The following is a 13,485-nucleotide window of genomic DNA, read 5'->3' on the forward strand; positions in this document are numbered from 1 at the left end:
AAAAAAAAAAAAAATAATTTTTTTTAAAGTTGTCAATAAAAATTAGAGGTCATAAAATTTGTTTCAAGCAATAAAAAAACATAAATGAACAAATTTTCAAAACTCCAACTTTCCTAGTAAAAGCACGGCAGGCTTATTACTGACTGGATTATTATTTCATATAAATAATTTTTTAAGTTACCCCCAATGCTTTTGAAAGTCCAACAACTCCATGTTTTGTTCCAGTAAAAATTGGGGCCATCGATTCTGATTCCAAGCCACAAGTTGCAGCTATATTAACTACAATACCTCCCTTCATGGACTTTCTCTCTTTAGGCATCCATTTCATAGCTGTAAGTGTTCCTCTCATGATGTTCTTCTGAAAATTTTCATAAAAAAATCATTATTACACACTTAGGAATTGATTTGACTACTAAATGAATTCATGAGACCTTATTTACTAATCTAATTTCACTTGTTACAAACCAGATTTGCATCAACATCAGACTCCCATTTATAATCTTGTATTGGCCATGTGCAGTTGACTAAAATGTCAATTCCTCCAAATTTCTCATGGATTTGCTTGAAAACAGCTTTAAAAAAGAATATATACAAAATCAAAGTATATCTATAGATTTTTTCCTTGGAATTTTTTAATAGATATTATTTTAAAAAAATTCAATATGAATATTTTACCTTCAAAGTCTTCCCTTCTCTGGTAATCTAGATTAACAAAACAGGCTTTATTTTTGCCATATGCATTTTCCAAAGCTTCAACAGCTTTAGTTCCACTTGCAACATTAGGATGGGCAATTATTACTTTCTAAATTGGTAAAACAATTAGGTAGTTGTATCATTTCATTAAATCTACATTTCTTAAGCATATTGAAGATAAAATAATTATAAGTGATTTAAATGAAAGAATAAATATAAAAGAAATAATATTTGAAAATACAAAAACAGTTCAATACTACTTAAAATACGTTTTTTATTTTCATAGAAGATTGGTCAGAAATGTATAGTTCAATTAATCTTCTAAAAAAAAAAAATTAACCACTAGTAAATCATGAAAAAAGTAATTAATCCAATCCATCAAAAACTGTAATAAATTTCTTAAATATAAAATAAAATTCCAAGACATTATTTTTAAAAAGTATTACAGGAAAATATTTTGGTGAACCACCTTTAAATGAATTAACTGATTATAGTTGCACTTAAATTGTCTAAAAAGAGGATTTCAAAAGGTTACAATTTAATTGTTGTAAAAATTGAGAGATATCGGTCAGTAAATATTAAATACCTTCAACGTTTCCCAATCTACTTAAACAATAAAAAAAATCAATCTCAATAATCATATGCAACTCTTTCATTTGTATTATAACCAATTTAATTTAAAATGCAATACTTCCCATTGAATTTATAACAATTTCTAATTATTAGTGTATGATGATTTCTAAAACTTTATTGGTGTAAAAGATTGATATGTTTGTATTTTTTCATACAGCAGTTTACAAGGAGTGGAGATTGAAATATTGATAAATTATAACACTCCTACCTTTTTAATTGGCTCCCTTTTTTGCAAAAAAAAAACCCTTTACTGGGTCTTGGCTTCCTCAAACAGTTTCCCAGTTTAAAGTGCAGCTGCTCTCCAATTCTTCACTCCGAGCAGGGTCCTTGAATCCTCTTCAACACCATCCAACCATCGAAGCTTTGGACAGCATCTTGCCTGTGTTCCATGTAGGTGCTTATTGAGTAGTTTATTTAGGATCTCATCAGTTCCCATCCTTGCCATATCCCAGCGCAGTCTACCAATTCTCACAATTTTTCCAACATTAGGCTCATCAATTAACATGTAGACTTCCCTATTCGTGCGTCACCTCCAAGCTGAACCATCCTTTACTAGGCCGTAGATGCGTCAGCATATCTTTCTTACAAATGTTTTAAATCCCTTTCATCAGCCTTTGAAAGTGCCCAAGTTTCCAAGGCATAGAGCAGTACTGGTCGAATTAACGTATTATACAATCTAGTTTTCGTGGATCTTGGTAGTGGACAAAAGTTGACAAAATAGCAATTAGGAAAAAATAAATATTACCACATAAAAGGAGAGAGATACAGTTTATTTTGAAAGGATTAAAGGGATGCATTTCATTAAGAAAATAATGACAATTAAAGATGTGAAGTGTTGCAGTAATCTAAGTACTGATTATTAAATCAACAATTTGGCCATCAGCCCTAAAATTAATATTATAAGATTAAGACACACCTGTGGTTGAATTTTAAGAAAATAAATTAAAGAAAATTTACAATTTCATTATCTTTTTTAATACTTCAACTAATTAACCTACATAATCCAAAGAAAGTTTTTTTAATTGAATGGTAAATGAAGGAATGCTTTTCATTTAGAGAACAATGAACCGTTGCAGTGCCAAGTGGTAATGTAAAAACAAGTTTAAAGGTAATTTGAAAACAAGTTTCTTTCACACGAAAATAATCTTTGTGCCTCTATCAATGTCATTCCAACAGATTTAACAACAGAAGCAATCTAATTTGAAACACAAAAAAAGGTGCTGTCTGTATGCCTATTCATTCCTTCTCAATGATCTGTGAATTTTAAAATAATTTTGTTGGCCCTTGGATCACTTGGTTACACAACACTTCATGTTTAAACTAGATACTAACAATCTTTTCTTTACATGGACCCAAATATAAAAACTCATGCAAAAAAGTTGAGAAAAATGAATCACATCGTGCAGATTATCTATTATTGTCCAAGTCAAAAAATAGAAATTAAAAAAAAAGTTTATTATGATTATAACATTATATAATCATTAGTATGTTAATTATAATGGTTTTCATTAGGATTTTAATGGTTTCGGTTTTAAGCCCTTATTCAAAACTGAGCAAGGAGTGTTAGTTAGCAATATATTCGACTATAGTGTGGAGATTGAAATTTACATAAGTCTGTCATAAAATTAGAACTGACATGCTGGTACAATCAGCTTCCAGTGCTGTCCAACATACTCCACGATCTTAGCCTCTACTATCAATATTTATTATCGAAAAGTTTGTAAGTGACTACAATGAACATACATTGTGAACCTTAGCTACCTTGATATCATCAAAAACTGTTAGTTCTCACCAATATTACAACTTAGCTAAAAAAAAACTGCAGGTTTTAAACCAAGAAACTTACATGGACATCTTGACATAACATTTCATTTGCAGTAGCAAAACCAATACCACAGCCACCTCCTGTTATCAAAGCAATTTTGCAATTAAGGTCCATATACTTATACTTACTGCAAGGTCCACTGAAAATATTTTTTGTATTATATCAACTTGTAAAAAATTACTGATTTAATTTTTAATCATATAACTAATCTGAAAAACTATCCATTTAAGTATAAGTAAATAAATGTATTATAATGTACAGTTGTAAATAGCAATAAATAAAAAAAAAAAAAAAAAAAAAAAGGAAGAGGCTTAGAAGTAATCAGTATTACTTCATCTTCCACCAGAAACAACTGATTTAAAAAAAAAAAACTAGTCTTATATTAAAACTATATTTACTTATAAAAGTTTTTGGCTGAAATTGCTAGCCATACCAGAGTATTATCTTTTTTCAAAGCCTGATCCATTTCTTTTTACATATCTGTTCCTGTTGATTCTTTACATAAATTAACTTCCTCATATCTCCTATTCTATAACTTCCTCATATCATTCTAGAGCAAGGGTTTCTAGTGGAAGGATGTGATTTGTACAGGATCATGTGTTGTAGAAAATAAGTTATATTATTTGATTCGTAATTAATAATGTATAATTGTACCTAGACAATTCGTAAATATAATTATGAATAAAACACCACTGATAATGGCAACACTGCCTCAGACTATGGGAATACTAGGTTGCTTCCTTTATCTGAGATCTTTTTGCTTGTAGCATCCATTAGTGCAACACATACTCTTTTTATTTTGTTATAAAATCCTCTCTGAGCCACAAAATCAAGTTCAACCAATATATTTTAAGAGTATACACTTTGCAGGAGATGGTTCCAAAAGGACCCAGAGATAATGATCTCTGAGAATCATATTTCAATCTATACTCTGTGCTCCCGATCCCCAACTTCAATTCAATTGCTCCAAAATGATCAAACCATAGATGATATAGCATAGTAAATGTTTTGGAATTTAGGGAGGGTTTTATAAATACAAAGAGTGTATGTTTCCACTAATAGATGCCAGGGCGGACTGCCCCAAACAAAGGTTTCCTGTCAAAGAGCAGTGTCACCATCTACTGTTTTATTTACAAATCAAATAATAAAACTTATTTTCTGTAACAGTAAATACCTGTGCTCAGGATATAGGAGCACAGTGCCTAGCTCCCTCAGCCATCCTGCTCCTTTCAGTGTTTGCTAAACATATTTGGCATACATTGTAAGACCTTCAGACCAAAAGTTTAATATCAAATACAATTTTATAGACATTATCCTAATAATTATTTTATTTAAATTGAGTAATACTGTTAAAAGTTAAATTAGGTCAAATCTACTATGTTTAAATATTAATGATAATGTTGTAAGATCGCCGATTAACCGTGTGTAATTAATAAAAGGAATATGGTCCGGGTTTGGTCAAAATGACTCAAATACTATATAAACTATTCATTATACACTAACATTAGCCCCACTTTGCAGGGCTTAATCGAGGCTAAACAAGATAAAAAAAACTAGGATGTGTGGCTAAAATGATGTAAAAAACAAATTTTATGTCAACTTATTTTCTTACTCTGTTACATAGTTTTAGTTGTTTGTATCATTTTTGGCAAAGTGGAGCAAAACATTGGCTTATAGTTATTTTGACTACCTTCCTTTTATTAATGATGATGCTACAGTCTTGAACTTTTAGCTAGCAGTTGTATGTACTTACAATGGTGGTATTAATTAAAATTAAAGAAAAATTCAACAAAAGCTTGTTTTTATACTGACACTGGCAGTATTGGAGCAAAAAAAAATTCTTCCAGACCAACAGCTGATTATGTATTAATAAATCCTTGTATAATACAATGTGTCCTTACCATTCCAGAAACCTTTGACAGTCTTTTTTTGTTTCTTGTAAACAAGGTTCTGGTGCGACATTAGGTGTATTAGCCATATTCCGTAATCCCATCCTACAGCTAAATAAATTAGAATTACTACATGAAAAACATATATAAAAGGCAAACAAAAAATAAACTAAAAATCCATAATACATTGTTGAGATAGGACACACAGATCTTTCTAAGCATTTCATGTTGGATGTAGCTCTTTCTGATGTAATCAACAATTTTTATAATTTAAATATCTAAAAAAAATTTAAACCCAACTTGGTACGGCAACTAATGGTTTATGTTATAACAATCATATGTTTTATGAATAAATAATAATTCCTAAATTTACAAACAATATTAGGAACTTTTTTTCTTAATGAAGCCTGATAAATTGAGATACATAAAAATGAAGAATGAACATCAATAGATCTAAATAATACGCTCTCAAAGCAATACTAACATAAATCAAAAACCTAACCTTTGAGGAAATTGATTAAAAAATAAAATTATTTTGTGTTAAAACTTATTTTCGCTTAAAAACATAAATAATAAAAAATGGTTTAATTGGATAGAAAGAAAATATCTTTTAACATAAAAATAAAATAATCATTTTTGAAATCCATTTAACCTTAAAGTAAAATTTTGTTGTTAATATCCATAGGTCCTGGTACCAATTATAGAGGTGAGATACTCTATATCAAAAGGCCTCAACAATGCATGTTCATAGGTTTCGTAGCTGGCTAGAAGATGCAGGATGAGTTTTGATGGGCATGCACAGTAAATCCTCACAGGATGGAAACTCCAATCGTAAGGTACTCACTTATAGTCATGAAGGGGAAGGCAAGTCTTACAAGAACTTACTGTAGGTCCTTACAGGAAAAAAAAACTCCCCCTGAAGGCACTTACTAACAGTCATAAAGGAGTATGCTAGTCATAGGTACTTGATATGTATCTTCAGACAAAAAGATGAAAAAGTATAGGATAAAGGAGACCAGTAGAAATTAGCATGGAATTAGAACACATCAAATAATAAATAAGTTTTTTAATTATTTGGCATATCTATAATGAAAATCCATTAAGCTGTTCTCAAGAAATTCATGCTTCTTTCTCTGTTCTGTTAACTCATTGCAATGTAATATTAGAGGACCACAAAATATATGTACTGTTCTAAAAAGTCTAGTTAATATAAAATTTAATTAACTTGGTAAATTTTTCAATTAATGTTTTCTAGGGATAATTAAATTGAAATAAAAATATTAAGTTTGATATAAATAATTGTTTCTGACATAATGGAAAAAGTTGTGTTAAGAAAAAAAAAAGAAAAACAGTAAACATTATTTTTTAGACTATTTAATGTTTATAACAAAAAAGTGTCTGAGAATTAATAGTAATTCTAAAAACCAATATCAACCACAAAATATGAGCATGTTTTGAGTAACTCTCAATTTTTTTTTATTCCCCCTGCCTAGCCTTTTCTGAAATATGGAATGTGGCAGCAACTCACATTGGATGTGTAATATCAATTAAATTAAACACTTTTTTCTTTAATAAATAAAATGTAAAAAAGTACTTTAAATATGCCAAGTCAATTAGTCCTATGCATCTAATATTAAATATCACATGTTATTGGTTTACAATCTAATTTTGGTGTAATTCTTTTATAAGAGATTTATCCAATTACAGTTTATAACAGGCACACAAACTAAAAATATCAAGTTTTGCTATAATCCTGATTCAAATATGGTCCTAAGAGAATAAATAGCATTCTAAATTACTGTAAATGTATAATATACCAAAAAATGAATCGTCACTGCTCCATAAAAAAAGTAACACTTTTAAAAATTCATTTAATTTTTTTGAATAAATAAAATGTTTTTATAGAAAAAAATTGGATCTATTTAAATAATGAAGAACAAATAGACAATGGAAAAAATATCCTTCTACCGAAGCCAGCGTGCAATTTTATCTAAAACACATAAATAACAAAACTTAAAAAAAAAAGTTATAAGGTTTAAAAAATCAACAAGTCAGTCATTTAAAACAACAATGTGGCAGTTAAAATAAACAAAACAATAATATCAGTCTTGTAACAAACTGTGGTGTCGCATTGATTCCATACATGTTAACCAACTGAGCTCATCCCAGTATCGCCCGTCATAAACTGAGTAATTGTTCTGAAGAGCCATTTAATCTTTTTATAAGTAACAATTTTATGTTTCAACTACATTTTCATAAATTAGCACATGTTTTTATGGACATGGGAGAAAAATGGAAGTAATTAAATTAGTAAAAAAAGTAATTTAACCTACGTTTTAATAAAACAAAATATAACAGAAGAATACTTTATTTACATAAATATTTTAATTTCAACAGCTAATCTACATAATTTCAAGTTTGCTATGTAAAAAATGAAGTATTTACAATTATTAAATATAAAATATGGCTATTAGCCCTAAAATGTTGTAAATTGTAGTTATCAGGTCTTAAGTTTGCTAATGTTCATAATGAGGCGACTAAAAACAATTTGAAGCTTTGATTAAGCCACACCTTCGGTTGAATTTTAGAGAATAATTCATGCTATTAAATGAAATAAACTAAAGAAACTTTACAATTTTGTTTTCTTTCATTATCTTTCAGCAATTATTCAACTAGCTAACCTACTTAATCCAAAGGGTCCTGTATTTAATGGAAAATGCACTTGACTAGACTGTGTTAGAGAAAGCTTTTTAAGCTGCTCGGGAAGCGTTGTTCCACTTATAAATTTAGTTCCACAAATACTAAGCTCTTTAATTGATAAATGTTCAATATTAATAATAGTCTCCCCCAATCCATCCAGTAGCAACTTCTCGAGGTGTTTACACATATTTACACCTTTTACCAAACAGTCTATTTCAATTTGTGTAGTAGGACAAAATGAAAGGTCCAGAGATCTCAGAGAAAGAGGAGTATAATGTTGCAAATAAAACCCTATTTCACGAATAGTATGGGAACCTGTATTGGACAGTCTCAAATCAACAATGGTCTGTGCCTCTAGTCTGCCAAGAATATCTGTAAGGCCTTCTCCTCCGATATCATTAAAGCTAAGATCCAATACTTCCAAGCATTCTAGTGTAAAATGAATAAAAGACGAAAATGAACGTGAGGTGATCCCAACTGAAGGCAATGCTAAGTACCTTAGTCGAGGGACTAAACTCATTAATTCGGCTAAGGGTCTTAAACAATCTCCAAGAGGGTTATACCCTAATTTTAATTTTTCCAGCATCTGAAATCCACTTTGTTTTTTCACTGCTTTACAAATTTCTTCAAGACCTTTTGATGTAATATTGATATTGCTCAAGTCGAGTGACCGAAGCTGGGCTAACTTTGCAAGACATTCTGCTAGCACAGTAACACAATTATCAGAAATATTGGTGCCAGTAATAGATAACAACTGAAGAGGAGGGTGGTGAGACAGAGTATGAAAAATAGGAGTAAGTTGTTTACGCTCGAGATACATATAATCGAATGCAGCTGATCCAGTCGCTTGACAGGCTTCTAGAATTTCATTCAACTCAGCATCTACAAGCACATTAGCATTGTCACAGGCTTCTTTATAAAGGCCAGTCAAAGATAATACTTTCCAAGACAAAACACGAGCATGTATTTGAGATATTCCCATGAGTATTGCCAGAGGATCTGACCCAACAAGAAGTCCCCCATCATCCATTTCAAGTCTTAGCACTGGCTCAGAGCCTTCGAGCCTTCTATATCTGTCAGCAGCTTCCTTAGCAAGCCAAGAAATAGAAAGCGATTCAAAGCTACTTTGTGGAATAGGCACCACAATTGTTTTATCTTCAATCCTCACTTTTATACAAGTAAAGTTTGGCTGCTGAGAGAATGATGGGTTATCAGTTGATTGCATATTAAGATTGCAATTGATAGATGTTTTAGCAACTTTCTCTTTGATAACACCAGCAGCTAAAAGTGATGTTTGTTTTTTCTTAATATTAGTCATTTCTTTTAATCTTGCTCTTTGACTTTCAGATGAAGATTCAGACTTCTGAGAAGATACAAATGATGTATCTTCAATTTCACTATTCATTTGATTCAACCTATCCATATCACTACTACTTTCATCAATTAAATCAAAGTCTTCAGCAGGTGATTTGTCATCATCACTTCCAAAAGAAATAGATATATTTTTTTTGTATAATACATTTTCTTTATTTCTTCCACCTAATATTAAATCATCAGTCCGCCGTTTTTTACTTGGCCTTTGGATGTCTATATCAACTTCTAGCCAATCATCTCCAACTGTTTCTTCTTCAGCCAACAGGGCGGGAAATGATGTTTTATTTGTTCTTAATGAAACTAGTTTTTCATTACTACTTCGACGCCTCAGAGCTTTCATAGTGCTTTGATAATCTTCTGTTGTTGATTCTCTCTTTTCTATTGATAGTTGTTTTGCCTGACTTATGTGGCTTCTGTGGGAAGTAGATGGTTCTTTATAGGTCCTATTTGAATAGTGATTTTGCTCTTTATCATTTACTTTTTGGCCTGCTTTTTCAAGGGTTTGCTTTAGATTAGTATAAACCGAATCATAATGAGCACTTGTTATAGGATCTAAATCTACTCCTAATTCAGTATATCGACGTTCTCTCCATGATGATAGACAATCTAGAACTGTTTCTCCCCTATTAGTTCTCATTAGAGGTGAAGCACCATAGCTCAAGAGAAGTTCTATCACATCAAGACTTCCATTTGACGCAGCATCTAGAAGAGGAGTGACACCATCACAATGAGCTCCACCACGATCATTAATTGGAGCTTTATTATCAAGTAAAACTTTGACTACTTCTATGTGCCCGTGGTTACATGCTTCGTGCAGAGGAGTCCAGCCACTGTAATCTTTTACATCCACTCTATGACCTTGTTCAATCAATCTTTTAACCAAACTAACATTCCCATTGATTGAAGCAACATGAAGGGGTGTTTCTCCTTTTTCATTCTTTTTCTCTAGAGTTCCTTTATGTCGAACCCTAGTTCGAGACAATTTTGCCTTCTTTGAAACATCATTGGCTACTTCTTCATCTGATAAATCATCAATGCAAATATCAGCCCCAAACTGAATTGTATTATCTTCTTCTTCATCACTAGAATCCATGAGAACATCCAACTGTAAATCATTCAATTCCCTTTTTACTTCTTCAGCCTCACTAACTCTATTGGCTGCAGTCAGAGCATAGTGAAAAGATTTTAATACTGTCCTTTTAAGCTTTAGATCAGTTAATTCAGATGAAATAGATTTTGCTGTGGAGTATGTGGCTAACATTTCCTCCACGTTTTCCTGAAGTTGGTATATTTCAGCAATATTCAACAATGTTTTGCATGCCTCAGGAGAATTTATTTCTTCCAATTCAAGTTCTTTTTTGAAATATTGTAACGCATTAGATAATTGATTATTATCTTTATAAGTCTGAGCTAGCGAAACATATGATTCAATAAGTTCTTTCTTTTTATTACCACACTTCTGAACACATTCTAGCATTAAATGATAGTGGGTGAGGGCTAAACTGTAATTGTTTAATTCAGATGCCGCATCACCCAGGTTTTCATATAATTTTTTTCTTTCTGCAAAGTTATCATCTGGAGGAAGATCTGTAAGGTTATCCTCAAATTCACACATTGCAGCCACTGTTCTCAGCCTTTTTTCAATGTCATTTTTTAAACTTTTACCAGAAGGCTTCAATTTGTAAGCTCTGAGTAATGCTTGTCTTGCACCGCGAAGATCTGGCAGATCCAATAATACATCTGTTTTCTGCAAAAGAAGTTCACATACAAGTTGAATTTTATTGGGCAAACGTTCAGCAACATCTACAGCTAGTTCATAAGTTCTCAAAGCCTCTTTTTTATCACTATGTTTGTGATAAATAGAACCAAGGGCAGCATAAGTCCTATATAAATCTTCCCAAAGATCAAGCTTTTTACAAATGGTAACAGCTTTAAGCATATGATTGATTGCATCATCATAATGATTTTGACAGTCGAGTACTAGACCTATGTTTAAAAAAAGTCTTCCTGTCATTTCCATTCTCTGTCTGCTACTAATATTCTCTTCTGTTAATTCATGACAAATGTCCAGGCTCTTCATATAAAATTTTTTAGCTTCGTTAAGAGCTGTTGCACGCATTTCTGAGCTGCTATCAAGAATACTTTCTGCAAGTAAGAAATATGTTCTCCCAAGTGTAGCAAGCGCTCTTTGTTCTTCTACCTTATCACATTCTTCACGAGCAATTGATAAATGGTTCTTCTGATGAATTATGGCCTTATTAAACTCTCCTTTCTCACAATAAACTTCACCTATCATTCTATCTGCCCTTCCTATATCGAGCTTACAATTAGTTTCTATTGAAATCTGTTTCATCTCATTATATTCATTTAATGCATCATCATAACGTTCAGCATTGAAATATATATCAGCTAACTCTTTACAACAAAAATAAACACCACTTGAATTGCATTCCGCACGATTCTTCTCCTTTTTCTTCTTCCACTTAGTTTCCATTGCTGGCTGCATTAGAAATATCTGGAGATAATTAATGAAGAAATTTACTTATGATGAATTTGGTTCAGCACTAAAGAACGATAATAAATAACAAAAAATGTAAAACACAGCATGCAAACAATTTTTTAATAAACAAACATTTAAATAAAAAACTAAAATAGCATAAGGAGTATAGGTGCTCATGAGAAGCTAAACCTCAAAAAATGACAACAGATATAAACATTGATATTATTGCGCGCATTTGGGAAAGGTGTAGTTCGTGTTTGATTAAGTCATGCAAAGAGGATATAAACAAGATGGGTGATGTTGCATAAATGTTGATTATGGCGTCAAGGTATATTTTATATATGTAAGGTATATTTCATAAATGAATATTACTTTTATGTTCATGTAACTGATTAAATCATCATAATTTACTGCAGCTGTGATAGCTTTCATTATCTCTGTTAATCACTAGTGGAACTCCCACTTAACACTCTGCGTCAAAGAACTATTCGCAAGTATTAACGATCGATTGTGACTTGTTTTGAAGCTAATGATTATTTTATACCATTAAATTGGAATTTCCTCACACTCCTTGTAATGTTACAGATCGGTTAGCTCTATTTTGAGAAAGCTAGGACAAACAGGCTGTATGGCTTCAATTGTTGGTGAAAATCCTATAAATAATTTATACATAGACTTCCGCCAATCTTGCCGATTAACTATCATGTTTTAATTTCAAGTTTTTTTTTTAAAAAAGAGGAAAGGAATACGCCAATAAGTCAATTGCGAGTCGATAATTTAAGACATTGATATTTTATATTGAGCCAGCATTGATTTTAAAGGTTTATTAGTTTCAATAATGATAATTTATTACTCTAGTTTAGTTGATAAGATGTGAGTTTGCACCAAACAAATTGAGACCAAAAATACATTTCACTTTTCTTGATGATCTAGAACAACTTTCAACCTGCAAAAATGTTCTTCAAAAGGTTTTACTCTAAGACAATCAACAGAACCACCTGGACTGTTCTCGATGGTGAAAAATTCCAATAGAATTCTGCCAGTGAATCAATTAGATATCTTGGAGTTCATCTCGATCGTCGCCTTACCTGTAAACACAATATCAATATTAAACTAACCCTAAGCTACGTAAGATCAGCAACTTAGTATCTTCTCGTCAATAGGAAATCTATTTTTTTCCCTTTATAACCTCCTTCCTGTTTATTTCTGACATGGGTTGGGGAGGAGGGAGAAGTTACCTTATCTACAAAGTACCTTATTCTCACCATGTTGAGGGGTCTAGTTTTCATTTCGTGGGACCATCACAAAAATAAAGGTCGATCATTCGAACTTGCGTCGCTGCAGTTCCGATGTTTCAAAGACCTACAGCTCAACTACCTTAGCTACAGACGGTCCAGGAAATCTAGATTAAAACCAGTAACAACCATTCTCAACATTAAGGTCATCACTAATGCACTGCTATAAAGCCTGAACAGCAGCATCCTGTAAGAAACGAAAAGATATATAATCATTTCAAAACAATGCTCTAAGAATCTTAGAACAAGAATGGCCCTTGGTTTTTAAGAAATAGTCAATTTTTTCGCGAAATACAATTGCAATCAATTGATTAATTCATAAAAAATAACATTTTACAAAATGTCAGTCCCAGTTATCAGCAGTTAATGAGGTTTACAGCTTAGGAAGTCCAATTTCATCTCAAAGATTGAAGCCTAATTTGATACGACTTTCTACTGTGAAATCTGAATTATTTATTTTTATAATAATTATTATTTCTTTTATTTTTTCATTATATTATTGTTATCATATTTTATATGTATTATTTCGATCATTTATTTTTTTTTACCTATTTATTTTATTTAACTATTTAAAAT

General features: G+C 31.2%; 2 protein-coding genes across 2 annotated transcripts in view; both read right to left on the bottom strand.

Moving 5' to 3' along the window:
- Positions 1-5,383, bottom strand: part of LOC106681090 (15-hydroxyprostaglandin dehydrogenase [NAD(+)]) — a 9,573-nt gene extending 4,190 nt beyond the window's left edge. Inside the window, exons 1-6 of the mRNA XM_014421242.2 lie at positions 5,227-5,383; positions 5,053-5,151; positions 3,173-3,290; positions 676-802; positions 466-572; positions 182-358 (exon numbers count right to left, since the gene is read on the bottom strand). Coding sequence (XP_014276728.1) covers positions 182-358; positions 466-572; positions 676-802; positions 3,173-3,290; positions 5,053-5,151; positions 5,227-5,267 — 669 coding nt within the window. The 5' untranslated portion in view covers positions 5,268-5,383. The remainder of the gene's footprint in view (positions 1-181; positions 359-465; positions 573-675; positions 803-3,172; positions 3,291-5,052; positions 5,152-5,226) is intronic.
- A 2,009-nt stretch (positions 5,384-7,392) lies between these two features.
- Positions 7,393-11,828, bottom strand: LOC106681088 (tonsoku-like protein). Its single transcript, XM_014421239.2, has one exon. The coding sequence runs from the start codon at positions 11,618-11,620 to the stop codon at positions 7,709-7,711; it is 3,912 nt and encodes a 1,303-aa protein (XP_014276725.1). The 5' UTR covers positions 11,621-11,828; the 3' UTR covers positions 7,393-7,708.
- Positions 11,829-13,485: the final 1,657 nt, after the last annotated feature.

Source organism: Halyomorpha halys, unplaced genomic scaffold, assembly GCF_000696795.3.
Source record: "Halyomorpha halys isolate HHAL.00 unplaced genomic scaffold, Hhal_1.1 Scaffold307.1, whole genome shotgun sequence".
NCBI classification, from domain to species: Eukaryota; Metazoa; Arthropoda; class Insecta; order Hemiptera; family Pentatomidae; genus Halyomorpha; species Halyomorpha halys.